Source organism: Onychostoma macrolepis, chromosome 03, assembly GCF_012432095.1.
Source record: "Onychostoma macrolepis isolate SWU-2019 chromosome 03, ASM1243209v1, whole genome shotgun sequence".
NCBI classification, from domain to species: Eukaryota; Metazoa; Chordata; class Actinopteri; order Cypriniformes; family Cyprinidae; genus Onychostoma; species Onychostoma macrolepis.
Genome location: NC_081157.1, coordinates 19,322,838 through 19,343,682, shown reverse-complemented (window position 1 = coordinate 19,343,682; position 20,845 = coordinate 19,322,838). Strand labels below are relative to the sequence as shown.

The 20,845-nt window shown below is 38.6% G+C and overlaps 1 protein-coding gene across 1 annotated transcript in view; it reads left to right on the top strand.

The window, feature by feature from the left end:
* Nucleotides 1-3,416: 3,416 nt before the first annotated feature.
* Nucleotides 3,417-20,845, top strand: part of baiap2l1b (BAR/IMD domain containing adaptor protein 2 like 1b) — a 74,051-nt gene continuing 56,622 nt past the window's right edge. The window contains exons 1-6 of the mRNA XM_058769970.1: nt 3,417-3,545; nt 3,653-3,797; nt 3,927-3,993; nt 7,366-7,733; nt 11,507-11,582; nt 12,909-12,995. Of these exons, the coding sequence (XP_058625953.1) occupies nt 7,683-7,733; nt 11,507-11,582; nt 12,909-12,995 (214 nt within the window). The 5' untranslated portion in view covers nt 3,417-3,545; nt 3,653-3,797; nt 3,927-3,993; nt 7,366-7,682. The remainder of the gene's footprint in view (nt 3,546-3,652; nt 3,798-3,926; nt 3,994-7,365; nt 7,734-11,506; nt 11,583-12,908; nt 12,996-20,845) is intronic.

Sequence of the window (20,845 nt, the reverse complement as noted above, 5' to 3'; positions counted from 1 at the left end):
ATCCGACTGTAGTACTGACGTCCCACAAGTTACAGTTTGTGTCAAATCCGACTGTAGTACTGACGTCCCACAAGTTACAGTTTGTGTCAAATCCGACTGTAGTACTGACGTCCCGCAAGCTACTGTCTGTGCCACTGATGTCCGCAAGCTACAGTCTGTGCCACTGATGTCCCGCAAGCTACAGTCTGTGCCACATCCGACTGTAGTGCTGGCGTCCCACAAGTTACAGTTTGTGTCATGTCCGACTGTAGTGCTGACGTCCCACAAGTTACAGTTTGTGTCAAATCCGACTGTAGTACTGACGTCCCACAAGTTACAGTTTGTGTCATGTCTGACTGTACTGCTGACGTCCCACAAGTTACAGTTTGTGTCAAATCCGACTGTAGTACTGACGTCCCACAAGTTACAGCTTGTGTCATGTCCGACTGTAGTGCTGACGTCCCACAAGTTACAGTTTGTGTCAAATCCGACTGTAGTACTGACGTCCCACAAGTTACAGTTTGTGTCATGTCCGACTGTAGTGCTGACGTCCCACAAGTTACAGTTTGTGTCAAATCCGACTGTAGTACTGACGTCCCACAAGTTACAGTTTGTGTCATATCCGACTGTAGTGCTGACGTCCCACAAGTTACAGTTTGTGTCAAATCCGACTGTAGTACTGATGTCCCACAAGTTACAGTTTGTGTCAAATCCGACTGTAGTACTGGCGTCCCACAAGTTACAGTCTGTGCCACTGATGTCCCGCAAGCTACAGTCTGTGCCACATCCGACTGTAGTGCTGACGTCCCACAAGTTAGTTTGTGTCAAATCCGACTGTAGTACTGACGTCCCACAAGTTACAGTTTGTGTCAAATCCGACTGTAGTACTGACGTCCCACAAGTTACAGTTTGTGTCAAATCCGACTGTAGTACTGACATCCCGCAAGCTACTGTCTGTGCCACTGACGTCCCGCAAACTACAGTTTGTGCCACGTCCGACTGTAGGGCTGACGTCCCACAAGTTACAGTTTGTGCCACGTCCGACTGTAGTGCTGACGTCCCACAAGTTACAATCTGTGCTACTGATGTCCCACAAACTACAGTCTGCGCCACTGATGTCCCGCAAGCTGTCTGTGCCATGTCCGACTGTAGTGCTGACGTCCCACAAGTTACAATCTGTGCCATGTCCAATTGTAGTGTTGACGTCCCCCAAGCTGCAGTCTACGCCACGTCTGAAAGTATCCCTGCAGTTTTTTTTTCCGGCCACGTCCAACTATAGTGACAACGTTCCAGCAGCTTTTTTCTCTGCCACATCTGACTGTATTGATGACGCCACTGCAACTTTTTTCTCGGCCACGTCTAACTGTATAGTTGACTCCCTCCCTTCAGTCCGTTTTGTTGCTGACTTGGGAGTCAATGTCCCTCAAGTTCCAGTCCAGGCAACATCAGAGTGTAGAGTCAAAGTTCCCTGAGCTACAGTCTGTGATGTGCCCAACTGTAGCGTTTATGTGCCCCAAGCTTTAGTCTGTTCTGTGCCGATTGTAGTATTGATGTCCCCCAAGTCCCAGTCTGTCAGACAGAGGACACACTGTCATCTCAGTCAAGCGATCTGGAGGACAATGAGACAGTTATTATTGGTGAGTTTGATACCATAACCCTAACATAACCCAACACACATGCACTTTAATCAGCAGTTCAATGGTTTTTGCTTTAAACTGACTTTAATATGCAGATAAATTGATAACTAACATGGAAATATATATTTTTTAACATTCAGCAAGATTTCTTTTAAATTTGTGCTAAAATGAAGGTGAAGTTGTATATTTTACACTGAATAAAAAAATTAATAAATAATGACCTCTACAGTTCACATAAATAATTCTGTAGTGTTACAAATTAAAGGCATGAACATTCAGTGTAGTCTCTCAGTTAAAATATAAATTAGCAAAATCTTTTTAAATAGTTGAAGATAAATTAAGTGACATCACTGATTGATATTTTATGCCAACACCACTTATTTATCTTTTAATAGACATCAATTCATGCAGCTATGAAATTGGCAGTCAGCTGGGTGAAGGAGGCTTTGGAACGGTTTATGCAGCGATTTGTTTGGACGATGGCCTTCAGGTATCAATTTGCATTACTTATAATATATGTCTAGCTAAGCATTTTTGGTCGGTTGTATGTCTCAATCTCTCCTTTGCAAGCACTTGTGTATCATATATTAACTATTTAGAGCGCTTGCTTGGCCTGTCAGACATGTTTAGACATGTTCTACTGTTTGTATTTACATTCATGAAAATGTACATGTTCAGGGTTAATGATTGAAATAATATGAACTCTGCACACAAATGAACTAAATCTTATCCAAATAGTTTTTTGTTTTGTTAACCAGGTGGCAGTAAAACTCTCCTTCAACAGGAACACGAAATTCATCAGCATTGTAAGTAGGCTGTGCTCTCTCTGTTTCTCCTCTAAAGTCACTGTTTTCAATTTCAAACATCTCTTATTCATTAATCATAGACTACAAATGATTTCTTAGTATACAAACTGCCATTTATGCTGGTATGTCTGGTCCCTCAAAGCTGTAACGTGGTTCTCAAACTGGTGAAGAATCATGGAATGGGATCCACTGTTGTGAACCAAATAGCATCAAATCATTTCATGCATGATCGTGGATATCAAGTTAAAATGATGTGTTAATGTGTTAAAAATCTCTTTCCTCTAGGCACAGAAAAGTACTGCCCTCCAGAGTATCTGTTCACCGGCAAGTACCACGGGAAACCAGCAATGGTGTGGTCACTTGGGTCTCTTGTTTGTAATACTCTTCTGTAAATTTCCAAAGAGACGAAATCTGCGCAAGATCAATGATAAAATCTGGACGAAAGATAGCTTGTCACAAGGTGAGATCTTCATTTCAGCAAAGAACGATTAGAAACAAGGCAGAAAAAGCAACAATTGAGACTAGCGGCTTAATTAAGGATATCCTTTTGATAAGGAGGTCATTTTGATAATTTGACAGTAGATCAAAAAGAGCGTGTGTGAAGTTTAAAGTAATAATCAGACATCTCTCCCTTCTTTCTGCACAGAATGCTGGGATTTTATCAGCTGTTGTCTGCAGATCGACCCAAAGCAACAGATTGAATTGGAGAAACTGCAGTCTCCACAACTGGATTAAGGTATTAATTATGTTTTAAAAATTTTGACATTAACTTTTTAATGTTACATTGTAATAAGAGCTGCAAGTGCCGTTTAGATGAAACATTTAAGCACTGTATGTTTATACCTTGTGATGTATTTTTTACTTATTTTTCCATTTTTTAAATTTAAATATGTTGTTTCTCTTTGTTTTCATATGTTGTTTGTGTAATGTATTTAAACAGTAAACCTGATTTCTGTTTTTGCTACCAATTGCAGACATGAAGAAATGAGGGGGGCAGAGAAACTATGACAGGAAGCTCTGTGATGGCCATGAAAGAAACCCAATGCTGGTTTAAAAAATTTTAGCACACAAGGACCTGTCAAACCACCACATGGACAAGATCATTCTCCATAACTGGTTTATGGTAATATATTTTTAAGATTTTGATTCTGATTTTAATGAAAATTCAAGTCAAATCTGTTCTAAGTGTAACGTATTTAGGCATTAATCTGATTTTTGTTTTTGTTTCAGTTATCAGAAGTGGAGAAATGTACGCTGATGGACATATTCATGGCCTCCCTAGTCCCAGAGCTGTTAAAAGTATATATAAAAGCCTGGCATATATACATCAGTGGTGATATTTGTCTCCAGTTAGGATGAAAAATTCATCAGCATTGTAAGTAGGGTGTGCTCTCTTTGTTTCTCCTCACAATTACTGTTTTCAATTTCACATCTCTTATTAACACTAATCATAGGCTATAAAGGATTTCTAACAGATTAACTGCCGTTCCTGTCTCCATCATAGCAACTGTCTTTCTTTAGGACAGTTATCCCAAGTGCTTTCCACTGGAGGTCGAGCAAAAGATGGCTTGGTAGGTGAGATTTTCATTTTAGCAAAGGACAATTGTAAATTAGGATCTTACAAATAGAACAAAAAAAAGGGAGCACGTGTGAAGTTTAAGGTAGTAATCACACGTCTCGCCCTTCTTTCTAATGCTGGGATTTTAGCTGTTGTCTGCAGACCGACCCAAAGCAGCAGACTGGATAAACTCATTCTCTCTCTTCTTTTCATTTTGATGATTAGAGCTTACAGCTCATGAAAGTCAAAAATCAGTATCTCAAAATATTAGAATATTACTTAAGACCAATACAAAGAAAGGATTTTTAGAAATCTTGGCCAAATGAAAAGTATGAAAATGAAAAGTATGAGCATGTACAGCACTCAATACTTAGTCGGGGCTCCTTTTGCCTGAATTACTGCAGCAATGCGGCGTGGCATGGGGTCGATCAGTCTGTGGCACTGCTCAGGTGTTATGAGAGCCCAGGTTGCTCTGATAGTGGCCTTCAGCTCATCTGCATTGTTGGGTCTGGTGTCTCTCATCTTCCTCTTGACAATACCCCATAGATTTTCTATGGTGTTCAGGTCAGGCGAGTTTGCTGGCCAATCAAGCACAGTAACACTATGGTCATTGAACCAGCTTTTGGTACCTTTGGCAGTGTGGGCAGGTGCCAAGTCCTGCTGGAAAATGAAATCAGCATCTCCATAAAACTTGTCAACAGAAGGAAGCATGAAGTGCTCTAAAATTTCCTGGTAGATGGCTGCGTTGACTGTGGACTTCAGAAAACACAGTGGACCAACACCAGCAGATGACATGGCAGCCCAAATCATCACTGACTGTGGAAACTTCACACTGGACCTCAAGCAACATGGATTTTTGAAGTTTCATGAAGTTTTTTTGTTTTAATTTTGATGATTAGAGCTTACAGCTCATGAAAGTCAAAAATCAGTATCTCAAAATATTAGAATATTTTCATTTGAGTTTCAATTAATGACCATCCCTACAGTATAAATTCTGGGTATCTCTTGTTCTTTGAAACCACAATAATGGGGAAGACTGCTGACTTGGCAATGATCCTGAAGACGAACATTGACGCCCTCCACAAAGAGGGTAAGTCACAGAGGGTCATTACTGAAAGGTGTGGCTGTTTACAGAGTGCTGTATCAAAGCATATTAAATGCAAAGTTGACTGGAAGGAAGAATTTGGGTAGGAAAAGGTGCACAAGCAACAGGGATGACTGCAAGCTTGAGAATACAGTCAAGCAAAGCTGATTCAAACACTTGTGAAAGCTTCACAAGGAGTGGACTGAAGCTGGAGTCAGTGCATCAAGAGTCACCACGCTCAGACGTCTTCAGGAAAAGGGCTACCAAGCCACTTCTGAACCAGAGACAACGTCAGAAGCATCTTAACTGGGCTGTGGAGAAAAAGAACTGGACTGTTGCTCAGTGGTCCAAAGTCCTCTTTTCAGATGAAAGTAAATTTTCCATTTCATTTGGAAATCAAGGTCCCAGAGTCTGGAGGAAGAGTGGAGAGGCACAGAATCCATGTTGCTTGAAGTCCAGTGTGAAGTTTCCACAGTCAGTGATGGTTTGGGCTGCCATGTCATCTGCTGGTGTTGGTCCACTGTGTTTTCTGAAGTCCACAGTCAACGCAGCCATCTACCAGGAGATTTTAGAGCACTTCATGCTTCCTTCTGCTGACAAGCTTTATGGAGATGCTGATTTCATTTTCCAGCAGGATTTGGCACCTGCCCACACTGCCAAAGGTACCAAAAGCTGGTTCAATGACCATGGTGTTAGTGATCACCTCCATGCCACGCCAAATTGAGGCAGTAATTAAAGCAAAAGCAGCCTCTACCAAGTATTGAGTACAGATACAGTAAATGAACATACTTTCCAGAAGGCCAACAATTCACTAAAAATGTTTTTTTATTGGTCTTATGAAGTATTCTAATTTGTTGAGATAGTGAATTGGTGGGTTTTTGTTAAATGTGAATTAAAAGAACCAAAGAATAAGGGTGAATCCCATTTCTCTGTCTTACCCCTTCCCCTACCCCTTCGTCTTACCCCTAGCCCTTGTCCCTCGAAACCGAGTGGTAAGCGCTAGGGGTGAAAACATACCCCTATGAAATGAGACACCACTTGGTTACGGTTACGTCATCATACACCGTCGCTAGCTGGCTGCTACGTCACCAGAGCCGACAAATGTTGATCACAAACTTTGGATCGTTTTACAAACTTGTTAAAACTGTAGACATGCATGGAGTCCATTCAAGGCTAGTCTGCGGGACTGTTGTGCAAATCAGCAATGTAACGTTAGCGTAGCAATCTAGCGATTTTTTAAAACGTTTCAATTAAGAACATGGTTGCAAATATATATGTACAGGAGCACAAAACAAGACTGTCGTAATTTTTAAATAAATGATTTAAGCCGAAAATACTTGAATACTTGATGATCTGGCCGCCATTGTTGCCGGTTGCGCAGTGTGTTCTGGGTACCCCTTGGTTTCAAGCAAGCTCGCGAAAATGCTTGGTTTTAAGGGGTATCTACCACTTCCCCTTAGCCCTACCCCTCGATCAAAACGAGAATTGGGATAGTCCTTACACTCACGTGAACGCGCAAAACTAAGGGGAAGGGGTAAGACAGAGAAATGGGATTCACCCTTAAACTACTTCAGTCTGTGTGCATTGAATTTATTTAATACACGAGTTTCACAATTTGAGTTGAATTACTGAAATAAATGAACTTTTCCACGACATTCTAATTTATTGACATGCACCTGTATATATAGAAGAATTCAGATGCAAAAGCCTCTAAATGCCATCTGAAATTTTCTTCTAAAATTTGAATTTTTATCAGGCTGCTATGTTTAGGTTTAGTAATTTTTCTCTAATAGCAATGTATAGGTCCTTTTCTATGCAATTAAAGTGAAATAACTAAACATAAATATAGGAGCCTGATAAAAAATGCTCATTTTAGAAGAAAATTTCAGACGGCTTTTGCATCTGAACTCTTCAAAAGGGACTGGGTAAAAGTGTGTGTGTGTGTGTGTGTGTGTGTGTGTGTGTGTATACCCAGTCCCTAGGCCTAGGCTATTTAAAATAAATAAATAAATAAATTAGTAAATAAAAAATAATAAATACATTAAAAAATCATAAAATTAAACAGATACATTTAAAATTTAAATAATATTATTAAAAAAAACAGTATAATTTATAAACTGCTTAAAAAAGGTTTTTGCTGGCACTTTAAATACACACTCTCCTAGGATGAGAGCAGCAATGAAGATAACATGAATAGATTCTTTTTTTAGAATAGATAGTTCTTTTTTTGTCCAAGACGTCCAAATGTCTGCAGTAGGACCATAACCGGCAGATGGCAGCATTGATCTTGTTTCTGTCCAGGTGCACCTGTCAGCGCGGACCGTGCGTGACGTCGCACACCTCACCTTATCTTCCCGCCCCTGACGCAGACTCACATTCACGCGCTCATAAGTTTGAAGCAAAGCCTCTCTCAGCTCAACTCCAGAAGCCCGTTATTGAGCAAGACCGCGGTCACCTTCTTTCGGAAATCTATAACACGGCCCTAGAGACGGCCGTCTTGCTATGAGGACTTGAGGGAGGCGATAAGCGTGCTGTCCTGCCTGGGTTCTTTGGGAGTTTTTGGCGATCCGAATTAACGACATCTGAGTGCGCGAGCTCGTCGCGAGAGGGGCAGAGGAATGTCGCGCGATCCGGACGAGGTGAATAAACTGACCGAGAGCACTTACAAGGTGAGAGAAACCACACTCACTCGGGTATTATTCACCTGTTGAGACTACAGCGGCTAGGTCAAGCGTTGACATCCACCCGTGAAGAAATGTCATCGAGCACAGGTTGACAGTTTTAGGAGATTTCTGGATTGAGCCGGTCATTTTGCTGGTTAGGAAACTTTTAACCTGGTCAGGAAACTTTCGGTCAAACTGTAGGCTGTTTCGTAGAAAAGGCCACTTTATGTTTAAGCTGGTAACGTTAAAGTTGAAAAGACGGACACGATTCTCTTATTCAAGTTATTCAAATGTCGGGTTGTCGTTGAGCCACAGGTGGGTCTTTACCGGAGCATAAATGGCACTTTTGATTTATTGACACACCCAAATGAGTCAGAAATGAATCCCAGATTCAGATCCGGGGCTTCCGACACACACACACACACACACAAGTATACTGATACTCTCCTTTTGCCTCATGGGAATTTATCACTCAACCTGGATCATAAGCTTTATTTCCTCAAAAAATGGCACAACCAATTTGTTAACATGTTAAGGTCACGTATATGCATAAATACACACTTATACACACACAGGCACATATAACCTGATGATACATTATTTAGTTTCTTCTGTAATTCATATTTCCTCATCGTAAAAAGTACCATTTTATTTTTGCATATTTTAATGCATATAATATTCTTCCTTATGTGTTTGGAGTGGAATATGACCTGGGCTTGTTCATGACATTTTTTGGTGATGTTCGCTGATATTGAGTAACTTTCCTTGCAGAGACATATACACTGTAAAAATGAAATTTAAAGGTAATTTTTAAAAGTTCTCTCAACTATTGAGTTAACATTTCTTTGTTTTTGTCCATTTGAATTTGTTTACTAAATGCAACATTCACATTCAGCCAGCAAATTAACCATTAAGGCAACTACTTTTTTCGTGTTCAGCACATTTTCAGTTAGTACAGATAAATGGATAATTTTGTTAGCTATATTGTTTTTAAATGGACATTTAATATGTGAAGTGAAGTAAGGAGCAATCATCTTACAGTGCGAGGATATCAGGGAAATAGTTTTAAAAGTTGTACAGACCCCAACACTTGACAAACCGTACTCAAGAACAGTGCGAGTCAACAAATGTAAAAAGAGCTCTTAACATCACAACAAATAACTAACAATAATGACAAAACATCAAAAGTCAGCAAACAGACTTCTAACAGTAAATACGTAATTTATTCATGATGCTGTGTGCAGTGCATTCTGGGAACTCACAAACCCATAACATTATGCAGTCTGAAATTCTTGGTTCAGACAACAGTTTTTGACTAGTTGGGGCAACATTTGAGGGAATTCTTTTGAGCTAACATGGATTTTTTTAAATTGAGTTTTTAAGTAGTTCTTAGTATTTAGGACTCAAGAAGTCTCATGAGCTGAGACTTAACAGCGTGACAGACATTACAAGTTACGAGTTTACTGTTAGTTTGAGGTCCACTAATTTTACAGTATAACTGTGCCACTGAATGAATGCTTTGATTGGGAGGAGGTTTATTATCAGCGACGGCTCCCACACGTCATATCTGTCCATGAGTGCGTCATTCCAATATAGTTTCATTCCAGTATAATATCAGCTGTGCCTCCTGTCATACAGTCTCAGGCGGTTCGATACGTGTCAGGGAGTGGAGAGGAGTGGGCTGTCTTCATGAATTGAGGGTTAGTAATCATTAAGTAAGCACACGTATGTCGCTTGAAGTTCAGTAAATATGACCAAGCCCAAGCGTTCACTAGTGACTCATTCAAATCTCTGCCTCCTTTATCTTTCGAAGAAACCAGGAACTGATGCAGTGCTGGCAACTATTAAAACGCATGGTGTTGTTGCTCAGTAACTGATCTTGTTGTGAAAAGCAGTAGAGTTTCCTGTAGTTCTCCACTCGAGTTCGAACTTGATTCTCCCAAACTTTGTCATTCACATGATGTCACCACCAGACTGTCTCATCGACTAACACTGAGAGGCGCGCATATGAATTCAAGATCTTATTTGGTCCTGACAGAGAGGAGAAACGGGCACGGCACCTCTACCCCTGAGATGTGCAACCTGTGAGAACATCTACAGAAAATGTCCTGGAAGAGTCGAGTGGATCAACTCATGAATGGATATTTCTTCTTGAAGGTTTCTCACAGGTTATGCAGATGACTGGCTCAAATCCAAACAGACCCATATTGAAAGAGTGCTGCCATATATATTTATAAATTGCCATGGGAATTAACTCATTATTAGCATATTAGGTGTATAATACTTTTAGTAAGACATTAGTTACTTTTTGGCAAGTCATTTGGCGGCCATCTTGGTAATGGCCCCAGGCAGCTATTTTTAAAAGTACAACTCCCATGTACAAAGGATTACATTCCAATGTCAAATCACCAAAACATTCTGCCTACAAATTACTTTAGGTCTTATTACACACATTGATCTAACTAATGTGCATGTGCATTCAAGAGTAATCTAAGAAGCACCAAAAGTTAATCCACAAAGAAATATTCAGCCAAAACAGCAAGAATAAATCAATAATAATAATAAATAAATAAAATAAGATTAAGAACTAATAATAATAAATTAAATTAATTTCATTCAAAATATAGTTTGGAGGGTTTCGCTGACTAAATTTGTGACGTTTAATTAGTGCCTTCTCTTATGACCAACAATGATGCGAAATTAGTTTGGTTGAAATATATAAAGGCAGCTCAAAGGACTTTTTTTTTTATTATTATTATTACTGGTTTGGTATATCTCTGAACAGCATACACAGTCCAATTACCCAAGTTTATTTGCCAATATTTTACTTTCAGTTTTTGGCTAAATTAACTTGAATTTTGGTTTTAGTGTTTGGCAAATGACAACAACAACAACAACAAATTTTATATATATATATATATAAACATTATGGTGTGTCACTATAATATACCATTAAAGCAAAAAGGTGGGATTTCCTTTCTAAAGCCCTGTTCACACCAAGAACGATTACAATAAAGATAACTATATTAGCTTCCACACCAGCTGTCAATATCATCTGTTTCTTCTAAGCGCACGCTCATCTGCCGCTTTAAATTCTCCAGCTCGTTATAACAGGATTGATTCTGATTGGATGTCAATGTTTGTATCGTTCATCAGCTGGAAAAAAAATTGTTCTGGAAGTGATTCCAAAGATATCGTTTCTCTGTGCCTTTATTGTTATAGTTGTGGTGTGGACTCTGCTGCTCTTTAATATTGAGAACGATTTTTAGAACTGTATCTTTATCGTTATCTTTATAGTTATCGTGCTGGGTGTGAACGGGTCTAACAGCTTGTTCTGTCTGCGCACTTGGACAAAATCAGTTGATTTTAAAACAATTTGCTTTACCAGTAATTACAAACCCAGTTATCCATGAAATTTGGACCTGAACCGGGTTGGAACCCAATTGTTTGTAGTTTGTCGGGTAACTTTAGGGTTGGGTAGATATCACATCTCCATATTAATCACCTAGAATTACAATTACAATAGCATACTTGAATATGTCGGTATGGCCTGAAGCAGGAGCGTTGTACACTTTGAAATCAGATAAGTCAGGCCACTTTTGATGTAACCCTGCTTGCACATTACATTAAACCAGAGACACTTTAAAATGGCACTGAAGAGGTTGTTTCATGAACAGAACTGTCTCAGTCCGCACAATGTCATGATTGCGACTGATTACATCATGATTGCTCATGCCAACATTTTAACCATTTCCTCTGTTTGAAATCCCTCTTCTCAGAATGTTATGGAACAATTCAACCCTGGGTTGCGTAACCTTGTAAACCTGGGAAAGAGCTACGAGAAAGCTGTTTCAGGTGAGCCTCACCTTTTCATATCCTTACTATTAGACTAACAAAGCACATAATGTCATTTAAAAAAAAAATAATAATTTCATATAGCATTATTCTACATTTTTAGCCATTGTCGATTGTAAGGCTGCATTGCTTTATGAAGCATTTGGTATTTGCGAGTCCCTGTAATCTGTTTTTATTAGTGGTTGATGATAAATACTGGGTTTTTAATGGCCCGTGCCGCCGATATCTTGAGAGCAGATTGAATATGGCAGCTATATATACATAAAGATTGCACTACATAGAGGAAAAATGTGATGTGATCAACTTTGGTTAATGAGGTGTGATGAGCTCAAGATTAATTTGTCAAATCAGTTTAAAATATTTATTATCAATTACATGTAGGAAATAATGACACATCCAATATCAACATCATCTGTTTTTCTGGGTAGATAAACATCAGTCCAACTTAACTTTGTAATGGCAATCAAATTAAAATCTAAACAGAGTAGACTTAACGATTTACACATGCAAAAGGGCATCCAGATGAATTATGGAGGGAAGGATGGAGCATTGAGTTCACTTTTTTTTCTTTTTGTAACATCCCTCACTCCCACGTAACCCTTTCCTCAGATTTCTTATATAGTTACATGTCAATCTAGAAAAAGTAGGTCTTCTGAACACAGGGTAGGTTTCATCACATCTTGAACAAATGGATTGCTGCTTTAGAAAGAGGGCAAGATGTACTGTAATAGCCGAACTCGCAGACTAAACACAACACCTCTTATACAGCTTGTTGTTCCTGGACTGACTGAAGAGGTTTGTCGAATTTGCCCTCTGAGTAGCTGCCAGCAATCGACAGGACTTACGGACAGTAGCTCTCTTAATTGAGCATGCTCATAAAACAATTGTTGTTTTGGCTCCAGATCTTCTCCTGTCATAAACCCAGTGGTAAGACACTGCGTCAGGTTTTTAAAACATGTCTGGAGACATAGGCGTTCTGTTGTGCTCCATACAAATATTTCCTTCTAGCTGCCTTTGAATTACTTTTTATATTTCACTCATAACAAATGACATATGCAGACTGATGGAATGAAATAATCATAATATTATACTCAAAAGCATTTGAAAGACATCATTTTTTATTTTATTTTTTTCATTTTTTTGATCCATGCAAGAGTTAACATTTCTGTTATTAAGCCAAGCTGGGACAGTCATTATATTATTAGTGACAATCCTGTATACTATCACTAGAAAACCTATTGAATGTGTGAGCATAGAAAGTGAAACAAATATCTTGCACGATTCCACCTCAGTATATTAACATGTATTCTTATCCTTGTTTTGCAGCCATGGTTCTGGCTGGGAAGCAGTACTTTGATGCTGTATCTAAGATCGGGGAGAACGCAGCCGTATCTCCAGTGTCCAGGGAACTGGGTGAGTCACGGCTAATTCTTTTATTAAGAACTGCATGAGCACTTTTCCACTTACTCTTCCTACAGCTCCATTTGTCATTTCTAGAGATAGAATATGTTAAAGGCAGGGTAGATGATTTGGTTCAAAAACGTTTTTTTGCTATGCTGGTTGAAAGTCTCTTCACATCCCGATAGCAATGACTGAGTTAAGTGGTGTAAATGTATTTGTGTATTTATATCGTCTGTGGAAGGTGTAGGACCATAAAATGTTCGTCCAATCATATCCCTCGGTCCGAGGACTACGATAGGCTGTCCTGTCTGCCTGTCAGTGTATCTATTTGCATACTTCTGTGCACCCAGTTCACACAGACATGATATCAGAGCAGTCCATTATGCTATTGCAGACTGAGCAAGAATGAAAGGCGTGATTCTTGTTATATTATGCGCTTTGTACTGTAATGTTTTCTCAGCAGCGAAAGAGACATGAGGTAATCTGATAGCGTTGCATCAAACCTCCACCAACACAGTCTCTCATCGTGTCGCTGGTTAGCCTCTGGTTAACTCACGTTCATGTGTTTTGGAGGAGGCGTGGCTTTGGAGAGTGATTTTGCAGGGAGGGTGGGATCTTATGCTTTCAAAGCTAGCTTGCTATTGCTAGCCTCTCTGAAATTGCCTACCCTACCTTTTAAGGAGGAATATATAATGTCTTTATCGTTATTTACAAAAAACAGTGTAGCAATCACTTAAGTTCATTTAGTTGTCATTAACACTGAATACAGATAAACACGTTGATTTGTAATCTTTCTTTATCACCATTCCCTCTATCATGTTTAAGATAACATGGGCCACAATCTGACATTGTGATAACGTGCAGGAATGTGCCATAAAGCATGTTATGTGGCCTGAAATCATGTATCGGTTTCGTGTCCCATTCAGCATGTTTGAAACAATTGACTTTGAGCTGTTTGTTGACACAGCATTGTATCTGCTGGACCATAATAATGGTGGATATATTGCATTTATTCAATCATGTCATGTTTGAGAACTCCGGAATCAAATCACATGTTGAGAGCCTGTCTTTTTCTGCTTTTTAAAAAATTGTCTTTGAAACGGAATGTATTATGAAACAACTGTATGCAACTGTATTAACATTTCAGATAATATAATATGCCACATTACTGACACATGGCCCACTTCCAAAACAGAATAGCTTCTGAAATGAGTGGGGTACTTCATGTGCAGACGTAATGTGTAGGTAATTAATGGCACTTATAATACACGAATATTTTAAAAAAGCACCACTGTGACACGCAAACAAGTGTAGGAGGCTGAATTTTTAATACATTAATTGCTTTAGCTTTAGTGGCATGTCATTTAATGTTACTATGAATTATGTAGTCATTTTAAAAATGATTATACATTTGAGTATGTTGACTTATGTTGAGTACATCAGAGGGTGTAAACCATGCAATTAAACTATAAGATGTAAAGCCCTGTTCACCATAAAGCATGTCACTTAATGATTTAAGCCATAAGATAAAATAAGTCTCGATTTTAAACATTAAGATAAAAATGATAAACAATTAAACCCCCCATACTTGAGCTGCTGCCAGTCTTGAATCTGCTTTTTACTAATAGTTAGGCAGTGGGAAACAGATCCTGCACCAGTATGGACAGCTTCATCCCAGAGCAGGAAATGTAAACACCAGATAATAGACTGAGTGAGATCAGTCCACCAGATTCCCCATGTTGGAAGAATGGTAGCCGAAAACTCCTCTTATTTCACAACTGTAAATTAGGAGACTGACTTTGCAAGGTCATGCACGATTACTAGAGCAGGGATTTTGAGTGCATGTTGGCAGGGATAAAGGCAGTGAAATCTGCTTTGCCAATATAGACTATTACAGTTTCAGCTGAGACTGCTCCTTTTATTTTTTTAATACAATTACATTTTTCTCTTGGCAGTCTAATCTGATCATGAGGAGAATGATAAAAAAAAATCACAGCTGATATTATTTCAAGTTCATTATTCGAGCTGGAAATGAAAGGTTAAGTCAAGTGTATTGCATTGTGGGATATAGTATTGCACACAGTAACCCCTTTTTTTTTTTTTTTTTTTACTGCACAGTTTGGCAAATATAGGAAGTCAACCATGTGTTCATGTGTTCCATGAATACAGATCATTTGCATATGGTCCACAGTATTGGTGTGTGCATCTCCATTACAACCGTTTTAAATAACGGCAGTTATTTTTCAGCAATGTTAATAATCATATTCTAAGCTGGGTTGAGCAGAGGCTGTGACCTGCCAGACAGAGCACATTTGTCCCTGATTGACATCACATCACTGCCATAATCTGTGTTCATGTTCTGTGTGAGAGTTTTGATATTGCCTGCTATTATCACTGGAAAAGTACGTAGTTCTAATTATATATTATAATACACAATGCAGTTTTTATAGACTTTATAAAGCCACACATTTACTTTAAAATGATGTCTTCAATAATTAATTAATGCTTTACAAATATATGTAAAGGTATATCATAATTTTTTTTTTTTTTTTTTTTTTTTGCATGACTGAGCCTTTATATAGGTTTATAGTGGCTTATTTTACTGTCAGGAGTAAATAGGATATACAATCTTTGTAATGTGATTTTTAATTATTTTGATCTTATTTATCTTTATTTAAAATAAGTGGCAATACAATTAATTTGACATTTTGACTATTTAAATGATCTTTTAAAATGTAAGCAAATAAAAATTAAATAATTCCTTTTGTTTTTCATTGTGCTGCCAAAAAAATAATAAAAATTGTGATTTACAATGTGATAAAATAAGAGGTGAGTGTCATAATGAAAACTGATAGCACAAATGGTCACAGGAGACATTTGAAACGCATGTAAATACTAGGTGGAAACGGTAGCACACCTCAGCCGGCCACTTGAGATCAGATCACTGAAAATGCAAGTGTAAACTGGGTGTGAACACTTATTAGCATTCATGCTTCAAAGTGATGGATTTTCTTCCCTTCCCTTTTCTTGACCTTTTCTTCTGAGGGCCGTAACATTTGGACATGGCCTTAGTGGTTGTTAACACAATGCCCTCCCTATCTGTAGATGATAAGAGCCGAAAACTCTGTTTGGGCAGATAACGTCCAAACGCAGGCCTAGCGTTCCACGTCACCGGTGTTCCTCGACTCTTGAGCTCTGAGTTCTCGGCTGAGCTGAAACTAGAGCCGCCTTCAGGCAGATGAGCTGACATCAGATAGTCTTGAGAGTCACGGACAGATTGACACAAGATCAGGTGTCAGAGACGGAGATGCGTTCATTCTTAACCAGTCCCACCAAAGACAACCACACAGGTGTCCTCTGTGTTTAGATTTCAGACTCTTGTGTCTCCTATAACCCAACCGGTGTGACGTCCCGCCACTGTCGCTGTTTGCAGGAGGCACCTTGTTTTGTTGTGGCATTTGACTGTGTCGACTTGCAGAGCACCTCGCTGACAGCACAGCATCAGATTACGCTTTTGAGTTCACTGGATTATCATTCAAATACCTGCTTGCATTCTCATGGAGGTGTGCTGGTACTGTGGAAATGTTGAGTAATGCATGAATGCACATGTGCAGCATTCCTGCTCGTCTGCTGTGCACTTTAGTGGATAAAGAGTCCTGCTTTTACACAGGTCATGTTGTGATCAAATCAGGGTCATCCAGATTAAGTGGATACGTGAGTGCCATTGTGCTCGTGTTGACCTGGTTACAGAACAACAACATAAAAGGTGGACTCTGCGCTCTTAAATTAATAGTTGGTATGAGACACGTGTTTCCTGGAGTTAATGCAGTTGATGGTGAGAACAGTCACAGTCAACCCACAGACCAGCTCCAAAGACCTACAACATCATCTTGCTGCAGATGGTGTCACTGTGCATCGTTCAACTATTCAACGCACTTTACACAAGGAGATGCTGTATGGACGAGTAATGCGGAAAAAGCCTTTTCTCTGCACACGCCACAAACGGTGTCGCTTGAGGTATGCTAAAGCACATTTGGACAAGCCAGCTTCATTTTGGAATAAGGTGCTGTGGACTGATGAAACTAAAATAGAGTTATTTGGGCAAAACAAGGGGCGTTATGCATGGCGGAAAAACACCAGCATTCCAAGAAAAACACTTGCTACCTACAGTAAAATTTGTGGCCAGTGCAGGGACTGGGAATCTTGTTAAAGTTGAGGGTCGCATGGATTCCACTCAATATCAGCAGATTCTGGAGAACAATGTCCAGGAATCAGTGACAAAGTTGAAGTTGCGCCGGGGCTGGATCTTTCAACAAGACAACGACCCTAAACACTGCTCAAAATCTACCAAGGCATTCATGCAGAGGAACAAGTACAACGTTCTGGAATGGCCATCTCAGTCCCCAGACCTGAATATTATTGAAAATTTGTGGTGTGATTTAAAGCGGGCTGTCCATGCTCGGAAACCATCAAACCTGACTGAACTGGAGATGTTTTGTAAAGAAGAATGGTCCAAAATACCTTCTGCCAGAATCCAGACTCTAATTGGAGGCTATAGAAAGCGTTTAGAGGCTGTTATTTCTGCAAAAGGAAGATGCACAAAATATTGAGTTAATTTTTCTTTTGTGGTGCCTAAATTTATGCACATGCCTAATTTTGTTTAAATAATTCTTGCACACTTTCCATAAATCATATAAACTTTATTTCACTTCTCAAATATCACTGTGTTTGTCTCCTATATGATATATTTAACTGAAATTTCTTATCCAGACAACCAATGATTTATAAAGGAAAATCATGAAAATTTACAGGGGTGCCCAAACTTTGGCATACCACTGTATTTGCTCAAAATACAGTAAGAACTTTAACATCGCTAAATATCTTTACAATTTAAAATAACGTGTTCTGTTTGAATGTATTTATAAAATGTAGGCTAATTTATTTCTGAGATCAACGCTAAATTTTCAAATGAAATAGAAATGCCTATTAATATAAATATCTTTAGTGCCATTTTTATACATTCAAGTCCCAATTTAATTCATTTAAAGCACTTTTGACGAATTTAATGCATCCCTGCTCAATAAAAGTATTAATTTCTTTAAAAAAAATAAATAAATCTTTTACTGACTTTTGAACAGTAGTGTAATTCATTTTACTTTGACATTTTAATTTTAAACCTTTTGCAAAATGTACAGCATAGCATTATGCATTTACATGCATTCAAACTGATTATTTTTATTTTTTATGATTGATTAATTGATTTATAAAAGTAATTGTTAGTTACAGCCTTAATGCTTATATCATAAGTACCTGAACCAAAATTCCACCTCTTCCTGTATCTGGGATTATGTTTGTGGGAAGCAGATTGCACTTGCTAGAATGACAGAAGTGAATTTGTATGCTCTTTTTCCTATGGTCTCTGAATTTCCCCGGGCTGCTTCTGTACTCAAAAATAACTGCCTGGGGAATTGTGATATTACCCTGTGCATTCATTCAAAACAGTCTTTCTCCTTCCTTATATCACTGCGCTTTATGATCATACTGTTTAGACCCATTTAAATGCTCCTAGAGCTGGAAAAACAAACCTATAAAGACTCAAAGGATTTAATGCACCATTAATGCCCAGACTGTTTTTACTGAGCTATGTAAGTGTTATGTCAAGCTCAACCTCTTGCTATTTTTTTTTTTTATATATATATACAGTGTATGTTTTAAGAGATCACACAGAATAAACGTCACTCATCTCATCCTTAATTTTCATTATTAGATAGCGTGTTAATGCCACTAGACAACATTAGGGTGAAGTACCGTCATGACGTGGTTTTCTCTTGTTTGTTTTATGTAATGCTTATAGTGGGTCAAATAGTTCTTCACTTTGTCAGGAGTGTTTAGGTTCAGCTGACCCCACCTGTTGCCTGGAGTTGTTGGGGATTTTTTTTTTTTTTTTTCAGGAAGAACACACAAACAAAGCAGGAGTGAACCACAGCCAGGGGAGATGCAAATCAGCCTCTGTGTTTCGAGTGACACGATCCTTTGCTTATCACTGTGCATCAGGGCATGAGTCTCTAAACCAGGAGATCAGGCTGCTCTGACACATTTTATTTATGCCGGTTTTGCTTTTTTAACCACACTGCAGAATGACAGGAAGTTATGAACTGGCGCTGAGACTCCCTGCTTTCATTATTACTACAATCCGTTTGTGTTTGCTTTGCCTCTGATTGATTACTCTGATATTTCCACCTTTTGTGTAAAACACCTGTAGCTTCTATGGTAAAAGATTAGTTCAAGCACAAACCAAAGTCATTGTATGCTCATACCTTCAAGCCTTTAAACTCATATGGTGTTATTTCTCATTGGAACGGAAACTGAGAATTTCTGGAGAATCCTCACGCAGCTCTTTTCCATATAACCATGACTGTCCGGCTCCTAAAAGCAGTCCATGTTTTATAACCAAGTTGTCATGTCATCTTTGCCATCACCAGAGCTCTGTCAAATTCGAATGTGTCTTGGCTAAATGAGGACAGACCATTTTGAAAATGTGGAATGGACAATAACATTGGTGAGCTGCAGCAGAAGGTACGATTTTCCTTGTCATTTCGGTCTTTTGTGTGACTTTAGAACAAGACTTCTGGTGCTTTTTTGTCCTTTTTAGAGCTGCTAGATGTGGTCACTATGAACCGTTGTATTTCAAAGAGCTGTGTAAAAAATTATTCAGAAATATTCTTTTAAAGGCATGAAGATAACAGCATTTGGGTTTGGAGCAAATATTGACAGGATTTTTGGCTTTCCCTTTCCAGTCTGTTTCGGGTCATTAAACTGAATAAATGCATAAAGTATAGTGTTCATGAAAGAATAGATGTTCATTTTTATACTCATTGTTGATTTATCTTTTGTACAGTGTCTCCTGCTCTGGTGTCCACACCCCTCTTGCTTGATTTGTGTAACAGTGAAAGCAGCAGTGGCTGCCAGTACCTGACACACACACACTCTCCCTCCCGCACTGTTGCCACAAAGGAAGCTTTTTACCAGGACGTTCTGGTGACCTTTAGTCTCCTGTGTTGTTTGAACTGTGCTTAGCGAGACTGGCCACAGGACAGCAGTCAACACGCATACACCGCATTAGCAGTCACATCAGCCTCAGGCTGGAGAGTGTGGGAATTATTGCATTATGCAAAAACTAAATTTGAAGGATAAAATTAAGGCAGTCAAGTTACGGGTTTGTGTCAGTTTGCATTTTTTTTTTTAGTGTTTGTCTAGTTTGATCTGCTAGTTTCAGGAGTAACAGGAGACAAGACTAAAGCTGGGATATTTAATAGGATAGTTCATCCAAAAATTTAAATGTATGCACCTTTGTGTCACTCCAACTTCCAAATGAAGATGAAGAATTTTTAATGACACCCGGGAGATTTTTTTATTTTTTGTCCCTCCATTGAAAGTCCATTTCTCCTAAACTTTGTCTTGCTTGTTTGCGTGCTTCGAAAAATTAAATGTAGAGAATGTAAAAGAGATGCATGTGAATTCAAGTCTTCACGATTACTTTATATAATGAAGAGATTTAATTAAGGCTTTTTTCACATATAAACATTGACCAACCAACACGCATACACAAAGCTCATCAAATGTAGTCAGTGGAAGATCAAATGTGTGTGGGTGTTCTTTAAAAATATCTCCATCATTATTATTATTATTACTACTACTACTATTATTTATTTGTAATCATGTATTGTTTAATTTATTTTATTTTGGTTTTTTTTACTTTTGAATAGAAACAGTTGGTTTATGGGCTTATTCACACTAGGTGAGAACATTTGCATGCCAACTGCCCAAACCTTTTTGTTGTTTTGTTTGTTTTTGTTTTTTAA